The 25,713-nt window shown below is 40.3% G+C and overlaps 1 protein-coding gene across 3 annotated transcripts in view; it reads right to left on the reverse strand.

Moving 5' to 3' along the window:
- Positions 1 to 25,713, reverse strand: part of ppm1f (protein phosphatase, Mg2+/Mn2+ dependent, 1F) — a 160,374-nt gene that overhangs the window by 71,213 nt on the left and 63,448 nt on the right. The window contains exons 8-9 of one of the 3 annotated variants that reach the window (XM_039802347.1): positions 25,514 to 25,603; positions 22,903 to 25,172 (exon numbers count right to left, since the gene is read on the reverse strand). The exons of 1 other annotated variant lie outside the window; for it this stretch is intronic. In XM_039802347.1, coding sequence (XP_039658281.1) covers positions 25,135 to 25,172; positions 25,514 to 25,603 — 128 coding nt within the window. In that variant the 3' untranslated portion in view covers positions 22,903 to 25,134. One more of the 3 variants, XM_039802346.1, reaches the window with a different exon arrangement.

Genomic DNA, 25,713 nt, shown 5'->3' on the forward strand with positions numbered 1-25,713 from the left:
ATTCTTCCCTATCCCCAGCAATTGGGGAAACGGACTGCATATTTTCCGGAAAGCTCTGGAGCGAACCACTTTCTTAAATGCGGCTGATATGCCCACATTTTTACGTTTATCAACATAAATTTTTAGATGGAGGCGTTCACAAAGGCTTCCTATTTCCCAGAGGTGAAGTCACTGTATGGATGGCGTGTACTGTTTTGGAGTTATTAAGACTTGTTTGAAGAGATCTTTCTCAGCTTTCTCAGACTGGATCTCACTGTATACCAATGTTAGATCGCTTTACCAGGTGTTTGCTAATTATAGATCAAGGAAGGCCAAGGCTTGATTACAGCCTGGAGGAACACCTGCTGCTCCTCCTTCTAGCATGACACAGCATTTTTTTCATTACAATCACAGATAGGGATAGAACAACAACAGCTTGTGTTACAATTGGTTCTATTTACAATAGATTGCCAGGTCAGTCTCTCAGTCTGTCTCTCTCCCCTTCTCTATCTCTCTGTCCTCTCTCTCTCTTTCCTCCTCCCTCTTTCTCTCTCTCCCCTCCCTGTCTCTTTTCTCTCTCGCTCTCCTCTCTCTCCCTCCCAGTCTCTCTCTCTTTCCTCTCCTCTTTCTCTCCCTCCCTCCCTGTCTCTTTTTTTTCTCTCTCTCTCTCCCTCCCAGTCTCTCTCTCTCTTTTTCTCTCTCTCTCTCATCCCTCCTCCCTCCTGTCTCTCCCTCCCCTTCTCTCTCTCTCTCTCTTTTTCTCTCTACTATCCCTCTCTTTTCCCTCTCTCTCTCTTGTCTCTCCCTCTCTCTCATCCCCTCTCTCTCCACCTCTCTCTCCCTGTCCCTCTCTTTCTCTCTCTCTCCTTCTCTCTCCATCCCTCCCTGTCTCTCCCTCCCTCTCTCTCTTTCTTTCCCTCTGCCTCTCTCTTCCCTCTCTATCCTCTCTCTCTTTCCATCTCTCTCTCCTTCTCCCTCTCTCTTTCCTTCTCTTTCTCTCTCTTTTTCTCTCCCCTCTCTCTCTTTCCGCTCTCTCTCCCTGTCCCTCTCTTTCTCTCTCTCCTCTCTCCATCACTCCTTCTCCCTCGTCTCTCCCTCCCCCTCTCTCTCTATCCCTCTCTTTCTCTCTGTCTCTGTTTGTTCTATGCAATGGATATAGATTTTTCAAACAATTTGTTCCATATTTCTGCATTTTCATCAATGTTTCTCGCAACATTTGTAAGTCTTCCATACTTATTTATCCAGTTAGAAAATAAATGATTTCATACATTAGTGGTGTTATTCAACTTTTCAATGAAATTCATACTTATTAAACCAATTTCCACTTTTTCAACTATTCTCACTACTTCAACTTCTTCTTATGGATTTCTTCTTTCCTCTTTCTGTCCTCTTGCTCTCTGTTCTCTTTCTGTCCTCTCGCTCTCTGTTCTCTTCCCTCTTTCTTTCCTCTTTCCTCTTTCTGTTCTCTTTCTTCTTTCTGTCCTCTCGCTCTCTGTTCTCTTGCTCTTTCTGTCCTCTTTCTTCTTTCTTTCCTCTTTCTTCTTCCCTCTTTCTGTCCTCTCTTCTTTCTGTCCTCTTTCTTCTTTCCTCTTTCTGTCCTCTTTCTTCTTTCCTCTTTCTGTCCTCTTTCTTCTTTCGTCTTTCTGTCCTCTCACTCTCTGTTCTCTTTCCTTTCTCTCCTCTTCTGTCTTCTTTCTGTCCTATTTCTTCTTTCTTCTTTCCTCTTTCTGATCTCTTCTTTCCTCTTTCTGATCTCTTTCTTCTTTCCTCTTTCTGTCCTCTGTCCTCTTTCTGTCCTCTTTCTTCTTTCTGTCTTCTTTCTTCTGTCCTCTTTCTCATTTCATCTGTCCTCTTTCTGTCCTCTTTCTTCTGTCCTCAGTCTTCTTTCTTTCCTCTTTCTTCTTTCTGTCCTCTTCTTTCCTCTTTCTGTCCTCTTTCTTCTTTCCTCTTTCTATCGTCTTTCTGTCTTCTTTCCTCTTTCTATCGTCTTTCTGTCTTCTTTCCTCTTTCTGTCCTCTTTCTTCTTTGCTCTTTCTGTCCTCGTCTTTCTGTCCTCCTTCTTTCTGTGCTCTTTTCTCTTCATGTCCTCTGTTCTCTTTCTGTCCTCTTCTTTCCTCTTCATGTCCTCTGTTCTCATTCCTCTTTCTGTTCTCTGTCCTCTTTCTGTCCTCTTTCTTCTGTCCTCAGTCTTCTTTCTTTCCTCTTTCTTCTTTCTGTCCTCTTCTTTCCTCTTTCTGTCCTCTTTCTATCGTCTTTCTGTCTTCTTTCCTCTTTCTATCGTCTTTCTGTCTTCTTTCCTCTTTCTGTCCTCTTTCTTCTTTGTTCTTTCTGTCCTCGTCTTTCTGTCCTCATTCTTTCTGTGCTCTTTTCTCTTCATGTCCTCTGTTCTCTTTCTGTCCTCTTCTTTCCTCTTCATGTCCTCTGTTCTCATTCCTCTTTCTGTTCTCTGTCCTCTTTCTCTGTCTTCTTTCTCTTTCTGTTCTTTCTCTGTTATCTGTCCTCTTTCTCTGTCCTCTCTCTTTCCTCTTTCCTCTGTCCGTCCGTCCGTCTGTCTGACAACTTCACCTTTTTCTTATACATTTTACCAGCAATCCAGTTTAGCTTTAACATAAGCTTTTCAAAAAAACTTGGAATTATTCCACATATTTTGTACATTAGTGGTACTATGATATGAAATTTAAGTTAATTAAAACCATTCCTACTTTTTCAACTATTTTCACTACTTCATCTTCATTTTACGTATTTAAGCTATTCAACCAGTTAGCTTTAGCAATTCAGCTGTTCAGCATTCCCACGCATTTTCCGCAGGAAATGCATTTTCTAGTTTTAAATTTTATTATTCCGTACGTTTTTTGGCTCTCTGTAACTTCTGCATACTTTCAGCTATTTAAACCATTCAACTTTTCAAATATTCATCTCTTTCAGCTAATGATGGGACTTCTTCAACTTTTTTTCTACTATTTATACTTTTTAAAATATTCAGCTTTTTATCACTTTTTTTTAACATTGAAGTCAATGAGAGCATGCTTCAAAGCATTCAAATCCTCTTCTGCTTCAAAATGTATCTCCTCCTACATTCTTCCACCTACAGACGTGATTCAAACTTTAAACTGTTCACAAAATATTCAGGTATCCGGGGTGTGGTCAGTGTTTTGATATCTTTTACAGTTTTTGTGAAAAAGCTGTTTAAGTTTAGTGATTATTTCAGGAAATTTTATCGATTAAATAGAGTGTGTATTGCGCTTGCTAGAGTGGATGACATCACAGCTAGAGGGTGAAGCTTTGAAAAAATTATCTTAGTTCCTTGTCTGTAAACTGCTCTCACGCCCACAATATCTACTTGTCATACACAATTTATACATCAAAACGTAGGTATTTTTGTCTAGTTTCAGAAAATCTGCTCAGTCATGCGATACGTCCCATACTTTTGGCTCAGTGAGCTTCCATATGACGAGATCAACAAATTTCTGTCCATCCGCTCCAATGATAAAAGGCGTCCATATTTTCCAGCGAAGAGCAGAACGAACCACTTTTTTAAATCGCTGACATGCCCACATTTTTATGTTTATCCATATAGATTTTATACCGATACGTTCACAAAGGCCTTGTGTCTCTAACGGTCAAGTCGCTGTTTCGATAGCATGTACTGTTGTGGATTTATTAAGGCTTGTTTGAAGGGTTCTCTCACACTGTCTCTCACTAATCAGGTGTGGGGATTAATGATCAAAGAGATGCTTTATAAATACTAAAGGAACAAAGTTTGTCTGTTCTGAAGATGGCGCAAGATGTTATTTGACTTTTCAACTACTCTCACTACTTCAACTTATTTTTACGGTTTTAAGCTATTCATCCAGTTTAGCTTTAGCAATTCAGCTAATGTTTTATTTTGCAAACACACATGCACACACGCAAACACACACACACATATACACACACACAGACACACAAACAGACACATAAACACACACACACACACACAAACACACACACACAAAGACAGACACACATGCAAACACACACACAAACACACACACACACACACACACACACACACACACACTACTCAAAAACACACACACACACTCCCACCCCCTTACACACACACACACACACACAAACACACTCCCCACACACACACACGCCGGCTCGTCGTACACACCACACTCTTCTCTCTTCTCATCTCTTCTTTTCTGCTCTCCTTTCTTCTCTCTCTCTCTCTTTCCTCTCTTTCTTCTTGTTCAGCCCCATTCTTTTCACCTAATATATTTCACATCTCATCTCAGCTGGATGATGCTTTTTCGTTCTATGCAGTATATATCTGATAATAATGAAAATATTTCTTCTTTCAGCCTTTTCAACTTTCATCTTTAACAGTATAACAGTATTAATTTGTTTCATATTTCTGCATATATGAGTCATTATCAGTTAGAAAATCTACTCAGACCTCACAATGTTCTACATATTTTGTCATTATTCAACCTTTAAACAGTTCAGTTTAGCATAAACTTTTAACTTTTTAATGAAATTCATACTTATTAAACGGATTTCCGCTTTTTCAACTATTTTCACTATTTCAACTTCTTCTTACGGATTTAAGCATTTCGACCAGTTTAGCTTTAGCAATTCAGCTATTCAACATTCCCACGCATTTTCTGCAGGAAATGCATTTTCTAGTTATATATAATATTTCAGTTTTCAGCAACGTTTTGATGGATTGGAATTACTCATACTTCGATATGTAGCAAATTAATTCATATGAAGTAACAAGAGGCTATGATATTTTAAGAAATGTATATGTTGTTAAATAATGAGGGTTAAGAGGTATAGCTACACAGGGGATGGGGAAATTATACAGGCAATGGAGAAAAAACGTATCCATGTGTTCTGCTCTTATAATGCTACTGTTAATACACTGCACATAGCCTTACTGTAAACCATACCACTTGTTTAACTGTATACTACTGTCTACACTGCACTTTGCCATATACTGTTTATACTACACTACCTGTCTATACTGTACTTTTTTTGCACTTGAAACTGCATTGAATTGTCTCTGTACTTGTACTCTGCACAATGACATTGAAGAGAAATAGAATCTAATCTAAAGGTGTCTTGACACCTCCCTTATCAATATTCACTGTGTAGGCCACTGACTTTGAATATATATCATTATAAAGTTCTACCACATAAGTAATAAAACCACATGACATTTCTGTCAAAGCATGTCTACTTGAAGTGTCTACTGTGTGTTTCAATAATACATATGTAATCATTTGGTTAATAATATTGCTTTATTACAAGTTGAAATAGTAAAACACAAATAAAAACATATAAAAAAGTAATAATAATAAATAAATAAAAAATCCCTATCCCTGTTAAGGCTGTATATACAACCCAGAACACAGATAAACAGTTCAAGTATTTATTAGGCATAAATACTCAGAGGAGATGAACAATCAAGGCTGAGCTTGTAGTCTTCTGGGAATGGAGGGAACCAGGCAGTGGCAGATTGTCCGAGTAGAATCCAGGAGAAGCAGGTGGTTATGTCTGAGAGTCGTGAGGCAGGCAGCACGGCAGGTAGGAAGCAGGTAACAGCGGGATCTGCACAGAGGAACTGAAGTTAGACAGAGAAAATACTAAATCACGAAAATTTCTAGAAATACGTGCAGGGATACTGCGCCAAGTTACCAAGTAGGAGCATGTAACAATCTAGCGCTGAAGAGGTGAACAGCCCGGGTATAAATACTGCAGGTGTGAATCATGGAATGTGCATCAGCTGTGCCAGCATCAGTATCACCCCTACTGGATTAAGACTCTCAAGCCTTCAGCTAAATTATTTAAAAAAATATCATTACCCCTAGTGGATAAATTAACTTCATCCCTAAGAAACAGTTCAGACTTGTCAAATTCAATTTGAGGGTGATGCACGATACCCCCCTGCATTCCCAAGACAAAGGTAGCCATGACACTGTTCACCCATTTACGGGACTTGTCAATTTTCCCCGGATGGCCCGATCTCCACCGACGTCTCTGGGTGATGTCAGACAGCACGATGATCATCTGAGGGAAACGCCGATGGAGATGTTGCAGATCCTGCTTCATCGCTGCGACGAGATCGATGCTCTTCCTGCATCCCAAGTCGTTCCCGCCGCCGTGAATCAGCAGGATATCCGGGGCTGCTCTTCCTCTAAGGGACCGGTTGAAGAAAGGAAGGAGTCCGTGCCATCGAAGTCCACCCCAGCCAAACCAGGTAGGCCAAGATTGGCCCCCATGGTCTCTCTGGCCCTCTCTTCCCCACGACGAATGTAGCTGCTGCCCATGATCCAAATCACTGGACCTGTGAATACCATACAGTAATCACAATCATAAAAGTGTTTTTTTTTATGTGAAAGTGTCAGTACACATATGTTAACACACACAAGTAACTTGTCTCAGGCCATAAACAAAACAGAAAAAGTCTATGCAGATATACAATAAATCACAAATGAATTGCTTATCTGTTCATTGAAGTAATAATATGACAATATAGGTATTACACAATGTTTCCTCAAACATTGTGTAATACCTATATTGTCATATGCATTATTTGCTACTGCTTACTGTTAAACCTTAATTATAGTGTGAAGTCATGCCATGTATTGATTTGCGTGTGTCAGGTGGGTTACCTATTTGGACTTGAACTTTAGGCTTCATGGCCATTGTCTCTACTGCTGTCCCCGAAGTGGAGGATCGGGACGGGTCCTAGAAAAATAAAAAGGCACAGTACAGAGCATGTTAGCTTTGGTATGACTAAATAACAACATTACAACTAACAGGTGACATCTTATTTTAGCACAATCTCATACAGTTCCGAAATATATCCTAGGGTCCTGTTTCTTCAGAGACGGCATTGTTTGCTAATTCAGTAGCTGACAGGGATTATATTTGGACCCAATCTGTTTTCTAGTTATACAATTCAAATCAACTTGTGTAATACTTCCTTTGGGCACATACAATTGATTGTTAGGCATGGTGTAGGCTAACAGCTTAATGTTAGTATTTAAACCTATGTGGAAAGAAAAATGAAAAGGGCAACCCTCAGTTATATATGTTATTGGTGACATTAGTGTCCATCTATTACCTATCTGTTATTCAACAGGCCAAAGCAGACGCTTTTGTCCAAAGCGATTTACTGATTAACTTTTTTATATGACTGATTCGTCCATTTTCTTTTGCGATGTAGCTAGATAACAGTTGACGCCACTTTGTGGTTATATTCCGCCAAAATTAACGTTATACAACATGTGCAAGCAAGCATGTTATCTTTACCGATGCCTCAGCTAGCTTAAATGATATATAACTTAAATCTGTCGTACTGGCGTTATATTTTAAAATAAATAAATGCTATGCAAAATGACCAAATAATTAATCATAATACTTAACAAAAGTTGCTTTGTCTAAAATTAACGTTACATGTGCAAGAAAGCATGTTATCTTTACCAATGCCTCAGCTAGTTTATGCATTAACTTAATCTGGCGTACTGGCGTTATATTTTCAAATAAATAAATGCTATGCAAAACGACCAAATAATTAATCATAATACTTAGCAAAAGTTGCTTGTCTAAAATTAACGTTATACAACATGTGCAAGCAATCATATCTTTACCAATGCCTCAGCTAGCTTAAATGATGCATTAACTTAATGGTGTACTGGCGTTATATTTTAAATTAAATAAATACTATGCAAAATGACCAAATAATTAATCATAATACTTACCAAAAGTTGCTTCTCGGTCATCATCACGGTCTCTGTGAGATTCGTAATGACTGAGATTTCTCTTTGCACAGCTACTAGAAGACTTACAACTTTCAGACACGTTGCTCACGTCACATTTACGTTGTCTCTGTCATTTGGAGGCTGCGCAGTAAAGCAAGTGATCACCGGAAAAGTGCTTCTAATAGCCTTCACTGGTCTCCGTCCAGAGCAACGGGGTCTATTGGTCCATTATATACTGTCTGTGTAAAGCCCGTTACATGGTTACATCATTAGTGTTTCCCAAAACTGCCGGGGCTATCAAGCTAAACAATGGAGTTAGTTAACTAGCTAGGTAGCTAGCTAACGTTAACGTAATATCTTACATGTCCCCAGAGAATGTCTAATAAGGGGAGAACTTCCACTCTCTGGAAAATTCCGGGTTGGTACAATGGAGTGAACAGGCTCTCCATAGACAGGCTCTGATGTCCCTAAGAGCCGATGTGGGTTTAGGTTTAAACACTTATCTTACGATACATCCGAGGGCTGTATGCTGTAAAGCCTGTAACGTGGATGAGAGATAAAGCCATGGATGTATTAACAGAAGCTCTGTTCACAAAACTGCAGGCTAACCTAGCATAACATAATGATTACACCTCCTTTGTTGTCTAAATACATCCATCGTTTACTTAGATAATTATGGTAAGACCTTAAGTACAGACTACATTATTTACACTTCATATATTCTTTTTGCAATCAGTACAAATTGTATGGTCTTTTATTTCAGATGAATCCATTCCACAAGCAAGAAAGCATTTCAGGACAGAGCGTAAGTTAACATTTATGCATGCATTTAAGAAACCAGTCATATTTCCTACCATGGAACTACTGAAATTCAACCTGGTGCATATCACGTGACTGTTATAATGTATAACAACTAAAACCATTAATTATTCCATAGCCATGAGGACCTCCATTATCCGCATGGCACAGCGGATGGACACATTTGAGGAAAAGATGGATGCTTATGCTCTTAAGGAGCTCCCAGTCACCTCCCTCTGCTCCAGTCGATGACGTGTTGCTGTCGCCCTGCTCAACGAGCTGCAGGAGTTCAACAGGAGAGGAGGAACAAAATGGTTATTAAGTGGCCCTACCCTGCCCTAAGATAACACTATATAATTGCATAAATTAAAATATCATTATAACTGAACTGACTTCTCTTACAAAATGAGATTGTACAAGCTCCTTTCACAACCTTTCAACCAATGACGTTGTAAAACCGTATAGCCTGCAGGGCAGAAAGACAAAGGCCTTCCAGGACCTGACAATCTGCAGGGTTATAACAGGCAGGTGTTATTTTATTGTTCACATCAGAGTTATGTGTAGCTTGGCTGATAAGGGGTTTTAATTTGACTTTGCTTCTTCTTGCTACTCTAGCGGCCTCTCAGAAAAACTTCCCCGCGCTGACTGCAGCAGACATGGAGGACCCCCCAGTGCTCCCCCTCACAATATCCAACAGCCTAGTGTCAAAGGTCGACTCATTCAAGTTTCTGGGCTCCATCATTTCCCAGGACCTGAAGAGGGAGTCCAACATCCTTAAAAAGGCTCTGCAGAGGATGTACTTCCTACGGCAACTGCGGAAGCATGGCCTACCACAAGAGCTATTGGCCATCTTCTACCCTCCTGCCTCCTCCCCTCTGGCGGGCGCTACAGATCCCTGCACACAAACAACCAGACACAAGAACAGCTTCTTTCCCTCTGCCATCACTCTCCTGAACTGTTGATAAGTGGGGTCATCCCCACTTTGGCCATTCACCTACACATTACATACTTTATCATTCCAATATGCATCTTGCACACTACATTTCTGCCCTGCAAAGGCAAAAAACCTTAACTTGCTAGTGTGAAACTGAGAAAAATGACTTTAACGTTTCTGTTTTGTCCAGACAAAAGTATTATAGGTAGAACTCCCAAAATTTGACAACTAGTTGCTATAATTAAGAAATGTTTGTATGCAAAAAATCTTGAGCTCAAAATTGACCTTTGATCCTTGTTTGGCAGTTCCTGTACTCTTCCTTTGTATCATGTGCCAAAGCAAGGAGTCATGCAAAGGCAAAAGGCAGTAACTGACATATAATCAATATTTGCTTGCTATTCACCATACTTGCATCCATTATAAGAACACCTAACCAAGGTCTAGTCATCATGTTATTTGTTTTAAATGATATAGAAAACCTTTGCTTGTTCCTATTTACTGCTATAATGATCAGGATAGTGTGGCAACACTAACACAGTTTAACAGTATGACAGATAAGTAACTTTGCAGTACAGTATGAGAAAATACAAGAAGTATTTTCTCAATAAAGATAATTTAATTATAATTGAATACAAAGGTATATTTATTGTTTAACAATAAATATATAATGTTTAACACTAAGGGCCACCAAACTGCTTAAGAAGCAGAGTCAACAAGCTCGACTTGGATTACTTCTTTTTAATTCTGAGATAACATTTAGGTTAGCATACTTTGTACGGACGTTAGCAATAACTAGATTAGTGCTTTTATGGATGTGTGAGATTTTACATGAACACCTGCAAGAAGGAAATATAGCTCAAACACGTATGGATTGTTGTGGATACAGCAGATGACGTGCATTGCTATGGATTATATCTTCCATGGATTATATCGGATTGCATGGAAAGGTAGGATGCCAGCTGTGTATTTAATAATTGGTTTTCAGCGTCTGATGTGAGGCTCCACCAAGTGAGGAGGTGTGTCAGCATCAACGTTAGCGCTGTAGCTAGCAATGTAGCTAGCTCCGGGCTGTCACTGACAGAATAGGAATCATCACTTTATTTGATATGTCATGTGTATGTTACGTGGTTTGGTGACAATTAAAAGCGGCAAAGTAGGCTATGACGAGGCTAGAGTACAGTAAGATCACGGCGGTACAGTAACCTCTCTCTTGATGCCTGGCTAAACAAAGTCCGAACACTCAACTTCAGCGTGCAGAGATCCGTAACAGCTGTTACGGCGTTCTGCTGTGGTTTCTCGTATGGTTTTGGATGTTACGGTTGTCTTTATTTTCTTGTTAAAACAATGAAATTGACTCGATACGATAAGGAGGTCTCAAATACCCCAAAAGTGACATTAACTCATTTTTGCCCAAACATGTTTTTCCTTTGTAGGGCAGATTTGCATTCTACATTTATACAATATATTGTGTTAATGTGCCTATATGTATGTTGTCTCTCTTGTGCAGTATATGGCAAATAAAACGGATTCTTATATAAAAAATGTTTCGTTCTCTAAAGGTTGCAAGGTTCGGGGAAAAAAAACGAACGTTCCCAGAACGTTCAAACAACTTTCCACAATAACCAAAACCTAACCTTCAGGGAACGTTCGCGCAACCAAAAACGAACGTTCCCGGAACCAAAAATTGTTAGCTGGGTTATGACGCTAACGGCAGTTTAATTAAATGTCGGGATACGGACCATATCAGACCCAGCACCGAGTCACGACAGCAGCCATCCATAGCGTTAGCTACATCTCCGTAGCGCTACCGGTGTATGTGCCGAAAATCTCCTCCCTGACAAATTTTACTGAAAAGTGAAGGGGAGATAATTCCGGGCAGCTGGGAGATGTTCTGCTGCTGCACAACAGGCATCGAACGTCCTCGCCATCGCGAAGATTTCCCCGACAATCCCCACCCACGTCTCTCAGCCTCGTTTAGTAGCTAGCGTTACAACACACCCCGTCCGCCACGGTGTTGAAACCATCCAAAAGGTGACACTGATATGTGAAATATTTTGTGTTTTAGCTGCTGGCTACGGTTAGCTTGCTGGCTCAGTAGCTAGCTAACTGGTCAGCTACAAATAAAAATCTAATTGAGAAAAACGTAATTATGTTGGGGAAACTGCAGCTATTTTATTACAATAACATGAATAGACATTACTAAACGTAACGTGAATAAACTTTAATGGGTACACTCGTCCATCTATGATTCTAACCGGCAGTGAAGGTGTTTAACACTAAAAACTCCCATAATTCCACGCAACTTCCCAACGTCATCAAAAGTCCAGTTTTACCGTCCATTATTTTGGTTGAGAGACCCCTAGCGGCAGAAAGTTACATATTGTACGTTTAATAGAATGCGCGCATATTTTAAGAGGACTGTCTGCAGGGAATGTGTCTGACCAATCACGGTGGGTGTGGGCCGCCTGGGCCAAAAATGCCAGGGCCAATTTTTTGTCCCAGTCCAGCCCTGTATACCCTTCACCATACCTGAGAGATTGGCATGGTTTTATGTCAGTTAGCCTAAAAGCTGGTTTGATTTGCATTGAGCGATGATTTTATGGAAAGTACCCCATGTCAATCTCTAGGTATGGTGAAGGGTATGTGATGATGTGGGGCTATTTTAATTCCAAAGGCCAAGGGAACTTTATCAGGATGCATAGTATCCTGGATCCATGAAATAACTGGCCTTTAAAAATAAAAATCTGCCTGCCTCTATGGGAATTTAACATAGGGGTGTACTCACTTTTGTTGCCTGCGGTTTAGACATTAATTGCTGTGTGTTATTTTGAGGGGACAGCACATTTACTCTGTTATACAAGCTGTACTTAATACTTTACATTGTAGCAAAGTGTAATTTCTTCAGTGTTGTCCCATTCAAAGATATAATGAAATATTTACTAAAATGTGAGGGGTGTACTCACATTACATTACAAAATTCACTTCTGAACCTTTTTTATGCGAGAAATCATGTAAAGCTCAAATATGGGCCGTTTTACAAAAATTGATGGCTTATTGCAAATTTTGTCCGACTGTGTGTTGGAGTTCAGCAGTCGGTGCTGGCTGGGTTGCTACATCGCCGCCCTGCCTGTCCTCCTTCACAGATCCTGGCCTGCTGTGAGCTCGATTGAGCGAGCTTGTTACGCCCGCAATCTCTTACCACAGGTTCCAGTTAATCTTATAATGGATATGTGTGTTAAGTTATTTAAAAAAACATGTGGGCGTGGTCATATTAACAAAAATATTTATTAATTTAACTTTTTTTTTTTAAGTAACTAGCAGGAGACAAGTTATAATTGAGGTAAGTTTGGAGACATTACCTTATTTAATCATTAAATTAATAAATATTTTTGTTGCATCTCTTTTCGGTGTTGTAATTTGTAGACGACCCTAAGCACTCGTCTAACTGCCGGCAGCAGCAACAACAACAGCAGAGAGCAGAAGCCAGCAGTCAAGTGTTATTTACATACACTTCTGGTGTACTTACAAACTTTACAATCCATCGTTTTATGATTAAATTGTACCTATTGTACTAGTGTAGAAGTTTGGTATCATTTCGGGCATTATTAGTGGGGTCATTTACGAGATACATCACTGGATCCATTAGCCCCTGCGCTAAGCTATTCAGCTGATAACGCTACTCTACGCTAACTCTCCCAATGTTTGACCCAGGTGTAAAAAGCTTCTGGGGGTGTTTGGCTCGAGGTCATGGTGCAAAGGACCTTAGGGTGAAATTACTCCGAACCATCACTTTAATATGGCACAGACCAAATTTGAAGTTGATCGGATGAAATCTCTAGGAGGAGTTTTTTAAAGTACGACATGTAGAAATGGCCAAAATCGCACTAATTTTGAACTTTGAAATCAAAATGGCGGACTTCCTGTCGGGTTTAGGGTATGGCTGCAATTATGTTTTTTGTACATCTTGACATGTTACATACAGTGGGTACGGAAAGTATTCAGACCCCTTTAAATTTGTCACTCTTTGTTTCATTGCAGCCATTTGCTAAAATCAAAAAAGTTAATTTTATTTCTCATTAATGTACACTCAGCACCCCATCTTGACAGAAAAAACAGAAATGTAGAACTTTTTGAAAAACTGAAATATCACAAGAATGGTCACAGAGTTGTTCCGAAGCCACTCCTTTGTTATTTTAGCTGTGTGCTTAGGGTCATTGTCTTGTTGGAAGGTGAACCTTCGGTCCAGTCTGAGGTCCTGAGCACTCTGGATGAGGTTTTCTTCCAGGATATCTCTGTACTTGGCCGCGTTCATCTTTCCTTCAATTGCAACCACTCGTCCTGTCCCTGCAGCTGAAAAACACCCCCATAGCATGATGCTGCCACCACCATGTTTCACTGTTGGGATTGTATTGTGCAGGTGATGAGCAGTGCCTGGTTTTCTCCACACATACCGCTTAGAATTAACGCCAAAAAGTTCAATCTTGGTCTCATCAGACCAGAGAATCTTATTTCTCATAGTCTGGGAGTCCATGTGGTTTTTGGCAAACTCTATGCAGGCTTTCATACGTCTTGCACTGAGGAGAGGCTTCCGTCGGGCCACTCTGCCATAAAGCTCCAACTGGTGGAGGGCTGCAGTCATAGTTGACTTTGTGGAACTTTCTCCCATCTCCCTACTGCATCTCTGGAGCTCAGCCACAGTGATCTTTGGGTTGTTCTTTACCTCTCTCACCAAGGCTCTTCTCCCATGATTGCTCAGTTTGGCTGGACGGCCAGGTCTAGGAAGAGTTCTGGTCGTCCCAAACTTCTTCAATTTTTGGAAGGATTATGTAGGCCACTGTGCTCTTAGGAACCTTGAGTGCTGCAGAAATTCTTTTGTAACCTTGCCACAATTCTGTCTCTGAGCTCCTTGGGCAGTTCCTTCGACCTCATGATTCTCATTTGCACTGACATGCACTGTGAGCTGTAAGGTCTTATATAGACAGGTGTGTGCCTTTCCTAATCAAGTCCAATCAGTTTAATTAAACATAGCAGGACTCCAATGAAGGAGTACAACCATCTCAAGGAGGATCAGAAGAAATGGACAGCATGTGAGTTAAATATGAGGGTCACAGCAAAGGGTCTGAATACTTATGACCATGTAATATTTCAGTTTTTCTTTTTTAATACATTTGCAAAAATTTCTACATTTCTGTTTTTTTCTGTCAAGATGGGGTGTTGAGTGTACATTAATGAGAAATAAAATGAACTTTTTTGATTTTGGCTGCAATGAAAAAAAGAGTGAAAAATGTAAAGGGGTCTGAATACTTTCCGTACCCACTGTATGTGTACCAAGTTTCGTGAGTCTACCTTAAATGCACTGCAGGGGCAAAATTTTTTTAACTTTCTAGGGGGCACTAGCAAGCCATTTTTGTGCGCCTATTTCTGAAACCCTTAAAATACGTAAAGTTTCACCAGACTTGATGCGACCGCCAAATTTGGTGAGTTTTTGAATCGTTAAGCCCCTCAAAAAGCCAATTCATTTGACGGGAAAAAAAATTAAAGCTGCGAGCAGCGATGGACGGGCCCTCGCGCCTCGGCGCACGTCGGGGTTACTGGCGGACACTGCTCCTTGCGACCGTGCATTTGCGTGGCACTCAGACACCGCAAATCGTCAACAATTAAAAAGGAAGTCTCTGCTGAGTTCAATGATACCTCACACAAGACTCTCCCTTAGATGGGTCAGCATTTATAAAAGGGGGCGTGGCTAAAGCTTATGGGGCGGGTCAAACCATCACCAATAAAGAATTAAAGCTGCGAGCAGCGATGGACGGGCCCTCGCGCCTCTGCGCGCGTTGGGGTTATCGGCGGACGCCGCTCCTTGCGACCGTGCATTTGCGCGGCACGCAAATCGTCAACAATGAAAAGGGAACTCCCCACTGAGTTCAATGATACCTCACACAAGACTCTACCTTAGATGGGTCAGCATGTATGAAAGGGGGCGTGGCTTCAACATAGGGGGCGGGCCAAACCATCACCAATGAAGAATGAAGTCTCTGCTGAGTTCAATGATACCTCACACAAGGGTCTACATTAAACGGATCATTAGTTATGAAAGGGGGCGTGGCTTAAACATAGGGGGGCGGGCCAAACCATCACCAATGAAGAAGGAAGTCTCTGCTGAGTTCAATGATACCTCACACAAGGGTATACCTTAAACGGTTGAAATGTTATGAAAGGGGGCATGGCTTAGGCCTAAACATAGGGGGCGGGCCAAACATCACCAATGAATAAGGAAGTCTCTGCTGAGTTAAATGACACCTCACACAAGACTACCTTAAACGGTTCAGATGTTATGAAAGGGGGCGTGGCCTGAGTAAGTGGGCGTGGTTAAAGTATAGGGGCCGGCTCAGTATCACATGTAGACCACACATTCTAAGTTTCATGTAAATCGGATGATGTTTGTCATATAAGGCGCATTTCCTTTTGCCAGCGGGGGGCGCTATGGCCAAAAGTCAATTCTGGCCTCTAGGTGTCCTCAGGCCTTGACCCTGGTCAATCGTGAGAAATTTCGGGCAGATACGACAACGTACACTCAAGTTACAACAACTTCTTTGTTCATCGCTAAACACTCAAAATGGCCGCCACGCCACGCCCACACCGTCTGATGAAAAGTTTTTCTTTTAATAACTTTTCATCGTTTGAAGTCCAGCGGATGAAATCTGTAGGAGGAGTTCGTTAAAGTATAGCACCATGACTTTTAGGCCTACTTCCTGTTGCCACTAGGGGGCGCTATGACTTTAAGTAAATTATCGGCCTTTATTTGTCCTCAGGGTTGGAGTTTTGTGAATCCTGAAAAGTTTCGATCCAGTTGGACAACGTACACTCGAGTTACACCCACTTCCTGTTTCGGCGCCAAAACGCACAAAATGGCCGCCCCGCCACGGCCACGCCCTATGACGAAAAGTTTTTCTTTGAACAACTTTTCATCTTTAATGTGTTAAGATGGCACAGACCGATTTTGAAGTTGATCGGATGAAATCTCTAGGAGGAGGAACCCGCTGACTTATTGGGAATTTAACTTATTCACCGTAACCCCCAGAGTAAGACAAGTCGATACATACCCTTCTCATCTCAGTGCGTGCTGTAACGCTGTCTGACGGCTCCAGCATTAGCTTAGCCTAGCACAGATCCTGCAGGTAACTGGTTCCAACTAGCCTACTGCTCCGAATTGTGACAAAATAACGCCAACATGTTCCTGTTTTACATGTTGTGATTTGTAGAGTCACAGCGTGTACAAAAAACAACGTAACATGAGACACAGCCGTCTTCTATCCCTAAACAAACCTATATTCTCAGACAGGCTTGCTGTGAGCATATCACTCCGCCCAAGTACTATATTCTTCCGCCTGAGAATATAGTTCCCGGTTTGTTTGCGGTTAGAAGATGGCTGTGTCTCATGTTACGTTGTTTTTTTGTACACGCTGTGACTCTACAAATAACAACATGTAAATAGGAACATGTTGGCAATATTTTGTCACTTATTCGGAACAGTAGGATTACTGGAAGCATTCACCTGCCTGTTCTGTTATGGGCTGATGCCGCTGGAGCCGTCAGACAGCTTTACAGCATGCAAGGAGATGAGAAGGGTATGTATCGACTTGTCTAACTCTGGGTGTTACGGTGAATAAGCTAAATTCCCAATAAGTTGGCATGTTCCTTTAAAGTACGACGTGGAAATGGCCAAAATCGTACTAATTTCGAACTTTGAAATCAAAATGGCGGACTTCCTGTTGGGTTTAGGGTATGGCTCTAATGAAGTTTTTTGTACATCTTGACATGTTACATATGTGTACCAAGTTTCGTGAGTCTACGTTAAACGCACTGCAGGGGCTCAATTTTTGTAACTTTCTAGGGGGCGCTAGCGAGCCATTTTTGTGCGCCTATTCCCGAAACCCTTTAAATGTTCATACGTCAAAATACTTCAAACTTTTTAAATGACGGGCGAGCATGTACTTGTAGCACGCTGCGTGAGCGGCGCTGCTCCAGAGAGACTCCAGAGGGACTCGAGGATATTCTGTCTTTCTCTGCACGGTTCTACTTCTATGTGGGAATATTCATCTAAACCCCGGGCCTTTGGATTATCAAGATCGTGTGGACGCTCTACAATCAGCTGTTCCCATTCATGGGGTGGAAGCGTCGCTGACCTATATCCAAGGCTCCAGCGTGGGAAAACGAGGTAACCCCCTGACAAACTCGGCTCCTAAATTAATTCCTGAGAAAATATTAACATCAGTGATCCACGCAAAGCCAGCAACAACTGCAAATACTGCCGCCTTACTTAAACAGCAACAAATCAAACTGTTTCAGACTGTGAATCACGCAAGCGTGCTTTGGAACCTGAAAAGAAAGCCGAAGGGAATTTTATCTTGATTATCTTTGTTTAAGGGAAACTTGGTTAACTCCTACTACTCCCTCTTCTATAGTGAAAGTGTCGGGATACACCTTGTATATACACGACAGAAACAAGGGTAAAGGCTGATTTACGTAAAAGATCACATCCAAAGTAAACAACTGGACATCAGTGATTGTAACTTGGAGTGTGTGGGGACTACTATTACTTTGTCTCCTCAAATGACTTTCTGTGTATTAGCAATTTATCGACCTCCTAAAGCTACTAATGATTTCTTTATCTCTCTTTATCTACTTAAACAATGTGATGGAAAAGAAGTCATTCTTTTAGTGACTTTAATTTAAATTGGTTGGAGAAATCATGTAGAAACAAACTTAAAGAAATAACAAAACCTTTTCAAATGACAACTATTAAGAAAACCAACTCGTATAACAAGATCTTCTCAAACCTTAATAGATTTAATATTGACAAATAAACCACATCGTGATTTATCAAAAACCTACTTTTTCGAACTCCTCCTAGACCGTGCGACCGATCTGCACAAAACTTGGAACCTTAGCATCTCCAGACTGACCTGACTAAAAGTTATGGAAAGAAAGTTCATACGATAAAAATTGTGCATATAACGCATAAACAAATTTGTGTAGCTAACTATGAAAACAACAACTTTGCCATATCTCAGCCAAAATAAATGCTATCAACCCCAAACTTTAGATTATTCTTTGCCATGACCCTCTGGAGGTACTCCATGCGTTTTACGAACATTGGTCACTAGGGGGCGCTACAAGTACAAAAAGTTGATATCTCATGAATGGCTCATCTGATTTATACGAAATTTGATGGGTACCATCTGGGCCCAATCCTGAGGCCAACCCTAGAATGGAGTTTCGAAGGGTCAAAGTGGGCGTGGCCTATGGGACCCAATGTGACCCAACTCTAGATTCACCACTTACACTAATGTGAACAACTTTAAATTTACAGGGTAGATGGACAATGGGCCATGGATCACACCTACCCACTAGGTGGCGCTATAATGTTTTTTTGTCATTAACTCCCACAATACACATTGCACATTAGAAATTCTCACATCCACGTGTTCATTGAATCAAGCTGAATTACCTGATATAGGCCACGCCCATTTCCGCGCAAATTTTTTTTCACAATATCGTGTGCAATATCGTGTGCAAAACCAACTTTTTCGAACTCGTCCTAGGCCGTGCGACCGATCTGCACAAAACCTGGTAGATAGCATCTCCAGATGGACCTGACAAAAAGTTATACGCTACGTTAAAGTATGCCAATTTGACAACCAAACAAATTTTCTAGCTAGCTACCACACACGTATCATATCATATCTCGGTTAAATTTAGGGTTATCAGCAAATAACTTGAGATCCTTGTTCAACATTCCACTACGATGCTCTGTACCAAATTAGGCGAAGATCGGCCTTTAGGGGGCGCTATAAGCAACGTTTATTTGTTTCACCCACTAACTCAATGCATTTAAATGGGAAATTTGCAATTGCAATATCTCTGCCACAGTAAAAGCAATCAACACAAAATTTGTGGTGCTCGTTCGGCATGGCGTTCTGAGGCGCTGTACCAAATTTGGCGAAGATCGGCCATTAGGGGGCGCTATAGTCAGTTTTTTTGGTATATACCAGTTTGGGCCTTTTAATCCCTTCTGAGGTCGAGCATGTTGTATGCAACGCCAAACGGCACTTCTTAATAATAACTTTATAACTTCATAATTATAAATAGTCAAAGCGTAGGGTCTTTTGGAGCTAAAAGCTAACAGTTGCCCCTTTCTGCTGGTGTTTTCTTTGTCTTCCTAGCCCTTACAGAAGGTTTTGCGTCCAGCCTTGAAGTCCAGAGTTTTTCGGGTCTTTGTGAAATTAATCCATACTGCTACATCCAAGATTGATACACTGTGTGTAAGAAATGTTAATAGTTTGTCCATTATGAGTTATAATGTTCAATATGTTTATTTTTCCACTGGATGACTCAAAATATATAGAACTGTAGATGTGTTGCTCATTGGGCATGCCGCTCTGAGGATTTGTACCAAATTTTGCAAAGATCGGCCATTAGGGGGCGCTATAATCAAGGTATAAGTGTTTTGCCCTGTTAATCAATGTTAATGGAATATTTGCAATGGGAATGTATCACAGACCTTGCAGCTCACACTTCTCAATATTTAGTGATGTTTACCTCCTACTGAGTTGAAAGCCTACTTTACGGCTTTATTATCGACTTAATAGGCGCGTGTGCTTGTGTCGGCCGCTGTCCATTTCCTAAGGTTCTGAAATGCAAACAACTTTTGACTACTTTACGTTTTTTTAAACGACGTGCGCCTGTGAGCACCCTCGGAGGTAAACATCAATTGGTGCCTACGACACCATTTACAACAACCTGACCACCTCCCCTGCTCTTTCAACCACCACACCTGCCTCCCCCCCTCCACCCTCTCATTTCTCTCTGCTGTCCCCTGTGGTCATGGGGGTTAAGAAGTTTGTTTATGGTAGAGAATTGTTAAAGGTACTCTGTATATGCATGGAGACAAACTGTTAACCACTACATTTGCAACGGCAGAGTACTGCAGACCTTGTGCATCAAACCTCTCGATATTCACCAAGTCCCGCATTGGCGCAACTTCCCGGGTCATCGGGGGCGACTGGCGCAGCTCCCCGGGGCGTCGGGGACGACTGGCATCGGAGGCGACTGGCATCGGAGGCTTGGGCCCCGTCTTAACTGCTTGCAGTTCTAGTTAAAACTTATAATCTAATTAGAGGTATGTCTGATCACAATTTAACCCTAGTAGCTAGAAAATAGATGAAAACAAGGTGCTTGAACGAAATTCCAATGACTAGTAAAATGTCTATCACATTCATTCCAACGAAAGATTTACAACTGGTTGAAAAAGATTTAAAACAAAGTGGGCAGACATCTCGGAGAAAAAATCTTGTGAACAGGGCTGTCATGATCTTATGTTGGCTGTAAATGACATCTTAACCAAATATACAAAAAATAAGCAAAGAAAGCGACATGCAAAACGAAATTTGCCATGGTTCAACAAAATTATTTGGAATATGATGACATTTTTTTTTTCTAAAATCAGGACTAACAACGGATCGATTTGCCTTTACAAGTCAAAGAAATAAAGTTACAGCTGAGCTTAGAAAGGCCAAAGCTAGTTTTTTTCTTGAAATCATTAGAAATGCATAAGGTAATAGTAGAATAATATGGAAAACTATCAATGAATTGATTGGAAAAGAAAAATCAAAATGTGAGAATATTCGTCTCAATATTAATGACTCTTTTGCAATAGCAACAAATTGTAATGAATATTTTTTAAACAGTGTCCAAAAACTGGCTCAGATTTTCAAATTGCTCATCCATCTCTCATAATCAGTGACAAATCTGATTTTAATCTTAGCTTAATAACTACAACTAAAGTTGAAAAAATAATTACTGTGCTAAACAGCAGCAAAGCAAAAGATATTTATGGACTTGATACTTCTTTTTTGAAACAACAGGACATCTTCTCTGATCCGTTGACAACAATGATCAATCAATCGATTAGTGAGGGTATTTTTCCAGCAGCCCTAAAACCTGCGATTGTCACCCCTATATTTAAGTCTGGAAACAAACAAGACATGAACAATTATCGTCCAATAAGCCTCCTCCCAGCTGTGTCAAAAGTGCTCGAGAAGACTGTGGCGGAGCAACTTACCACCCACTTTGAATCACAATCTCTCTTAAATCCAATGCAATTTAGTTTCAGACGTAAATACTCAACAGACTTTGCCTGTTGTTACTTCCTGGAAACTGTCAGGGCATATGTGGATCAGGGAAGTGTGGTGGGAGCAGTATTCCTTGATCTGCGTAAAGCTTTTGATACTGTCAATCACCAGATACTTTACAGGAAATTAAATCAATATAGTTCTGAGCACACTCAAAACTGGATAAGATCTTATTTGAGCGACCGACATCAGTGTGTACAAGTGAATAACATCCAATCTGCGTTTAGAGCCACCTCGATGGGAGTGCTGCAAGGGTCTATTTTGGGACCCTTGCTTTTTAGCATCTATATAAATGACCTCCCTAGAGTGTGTTCGGACGTTGACGTAATCATGTACGCTGATGATACGGTGATCTTCACTTTTAGGGATAACGAGCTGGAGGTTACGGACAAATTATCAAAAGAGATGCAAAAAGTTGCAGTATGGTTGCAGACGTCCTGTCTGACCTTAAACGTTGATAAAACGGTCTCAATGTTTTTTTCAAAGAAACGTAAATTACAACTAACTCAAGAAATTCAAGTCAATGGACAAAAAATTAAAAATGTAAATGAAACAAAATATTTAGGTCTAGTACTTGATTCGAACCTTAGTCACATAAAAAAAATTGGTAATAAATTGAAATTTAATTTGATGAATTATAAACATATTAGAAATTCCTTAACTACGGAAGCCTCAAACATATACCTCAATACTATGATTGTTCCACATCTTCTGTATTGCATGTCTAGTTGGTCTCAGGCGTGTAAAACATCGTTAAAATTACTTGACATTATATAAAAGGGTCATAAAAATTCATGATAAAAAGTCTCGCCAGTATCATCACTGTGAAGTACAAAGTAAATATAACATTTTGAGTTTTGAAAACCTTATTAAATATAATCTAATTTCTGTTCTATTTAAAATTATCCATAATATCGCTGCTCCACCTTTGAGAAAATTTGTCACATTCAATTCGGAGAGAATTTCTAGAGCCACACGGTCGACAGTCAGAGGAGAGTGCAGCGTTCCAAGACGTAGAACCACATAACAATCGTTCTCTTATTCACTCTCTTCACTTATAGATTCCTGAAGTGGAGAGTGTTTTTATGATGTGAGTGAAGTAATGCTTTCATGTATTATTGTGTATATATTTTATGAACTTCTGTAAGTATAACATCAACCTGTCCAGGGACTGCGGGTGGAAAAACCTGGACTAATATTTTTTGTGCATTGTCCCTGATCAAATAAAGAATAAACATAAACATCAAAGTTCAAGTTACTTTATTTATACCCATAGGTAGATTTTGTTTGCAGTAGAGTCACACATCATCACATTATCACACATCCTCACATTATCACACATCAAAAAAGTTCTTATCGGTCCAGAATAAGATAATGCATAGGTCTACATGAAGAGTAAAAGAGTACATACATAAAAAACAAAAAAAAACAAAAAAAACAAGAGTAAACACTTGTGCAAAATATAGCTATAACTTATTCCTCAATGTAATGGCTGCAGGAACATAACTGTTTTTGTGTCTTTTTGTTTTACACCTGGGGATCATAAACCTACGCCCAGAGGGTAGAAGCTGGAACTCTGTGTGCAGTGAATGAGAAATGTTGTTTAAAATTGAACTAGTTATGCGCTGTACCTGTTTTGTGTACAGGGTCTCCACGTTAGGCTCACCAATCAGCCTGCTAGACCACTTTACTATTTGGTTGAGTGAGTTTTTATTTTTCAAAGTGAGGTTCCCAAACCAGGCTGCTAGCGCAAATGATAAAACGGATTCAATAAAAGCGTGATAAAAAAGGGTCATGATGGATTTATCAACATGGAATTTACTCAGCTTCCTCAAACATAACAGGCGCTGATGCCCTTTTTTACATACCACTTCACAGTCTATTATCATCCCCAGGTATTTATACGAATCGACACATTCAACAGTTTGACCATTGATTGATGTAATTTCTTGTGTTTGGATTTTTTTTTTCCTAAAATCAATGAGCATGTCATTTGTTTTAACTACATTTAGTTGAAGGTGAGACGCCTCACACCATTCAACAAAGTCAATGACGACTGGACCGTGACCTATTTCACTGTCTTGGAGCAGGCTGACAATTACTGAGTCATCTGCGTATTTAATTATAGTCCTGTTTTCCCACCTGCTCTAGCACATATTTGTGTACAGGATATAAAGCAGAGGTGAGAGTACGCATCCTTGTGGGGAGCCTGTTGATGAACAGACTTTTTCAGAAAAATTGCCATTCACTCTCACTCTTTGCGTCCTGTTTGTTAAAAAGTTGAGGATCCAGCCTACCAGGTTATTGCTCAGATCAAACTGTTCTAGCAGCCTTGTGGTTAAAATATGAGGTTGAATTGTATTAAAAGCTGAGGAGAAGTCAATAAATAAAAGTCTGGCATGGGAGCCATTGTTATCTAAATGCTTAAAGAGTAAATTTAGTAAAGTGACTGTGGCATCTTCCACCCCCCACGGGGTCTATAAGCAAATTGCAGAGGGTCAAGTAAATGCTCCGTTTTTCTTAATATTTCAGACCTCACCAATTTTTCAAATACTTTCATCACTATTGATGTGAGTGCCACTGGTCTAAAATCATTAAGGGTTTTAGTGGTGTGTGATTTAGGAACAGGGATAACCACAGCATCCTTCCAGACCTCAGGTACTAATTGTGCCTCTAAACACTTGTTAAAAATGTAAGGAGTACTCAATTGCTTTGCACAGGTTATGAGTATGCGCCCACAGATGTTATCTGGACCGTGGATTTTATTAACTCTTATAGAGAGGAATGCTTTGTGCACTTCTGTTTGCGTTATATTAAAATGTTGAACGTCTACGAGCTAGTTACTCAAATTGTCAATCTCATTGCTAAAATCAAAAATATTAAAACAATTGTAAAATTGAATAAGAGCACTAGCCAGCTCAGTGTCTGAGCTGAAACCATCCAGGGTGACTGGGCTACTGCTCTTTAGATTCTGGAGGCCTGCTATGGTTTTCATACGGTCCCAGGCTGACCCAAGGTTGTTTGTTGCCATCTTTTTCTCCAGTTTATATTTATAGTCTCGTTTTGCTTTGAGAATTCCTATTTTTAGATCCTTTTTTGCCATTTGTAGTTCAGCAAAAACATGAGTTTTTTTTCTGTAAGCTATCTTTGACAGTTTTAGTTATCCATGGTTTGTTGTTAGGATAGATTTTCACCAGTTTACATGGAACAATCATGTCTCTACAAAAAGCAATATATGAGCATGTCACATGAGTCCATTCATTTAGGTCATCCCCAGAGGACTTTTGAAACATTTCCCAGTCTGTGCAATCAAAGCAATCTTGTAAGCATAGTACGGATTCATCAGTCCAATCTTTAATTACTTTAATTTGAGCTTTATGTGTTTTTAGGACAGTTTTATATGTTGGCAGCAAATGCACACAGTTATGGTCAGCTGAACCCAGCGGCGATAAAGGCAGTGATTTGTAAGCGTCTTTTATAGATCCATAGCAGAGGTCCAGGGTTTTATCCCGTCTGGTAGGACAGGAAACATACTGGTAAAAATTTGTCAGTGTTTTCTTGAGACATACAGTACATGATTAAAATCACCCAGTATGAAATTTGGCGCCTCGGGTGAGAGTGATTGCATTTCCTGCACGGTTTCAAAGATGGTGTTAGAAGCCGACGCAGCGTTCGCCCTTATAATTGTTGACTATAAAAAGTTGTGGAAATTCACGGGGTAGATAGAAAGGTCGTAGCGATACTGATAAAAGTTCAACATCTGATGTACAGATACGTTCTCTTACAGTCACAGAAGTGCAGTATCGTTTGTTGAAATATAAACATACCCCGCCACCTTGAGATTTCCCTGTTACCTCTCTCTCTCTCTCGATCAAGTCGATAAGGTGCCCCAAATCCATCAATTGATAAATCGTTGTCCTGATCATTCTCCGTCAGCCAGGTCTCTGTGAAAGCCAGGACACAATACTCCCTGAAATCCTTCAGAAAGCTGACGTTTCCCTGGAGCTCATCCATTTTATTCCTCAGGGACTGGACGTTCCCGAGGATCATGGAG

This window comes from Perca fluviatilis, chromosome 6 (genome assembly GCF_010015445.1).
Source record: "Perca fluviatilis chromosome 6, GENO_Pfluv_1.0, whole genome shotgun sequence".
In the NCBI taxonomy this organism is placed as follows: domain Eukaryota; kingdom Metazoa; phylum Chordata; class Actinopteri; order Perciformes; family Percidae; genus Perca; species Perca fluviatilis.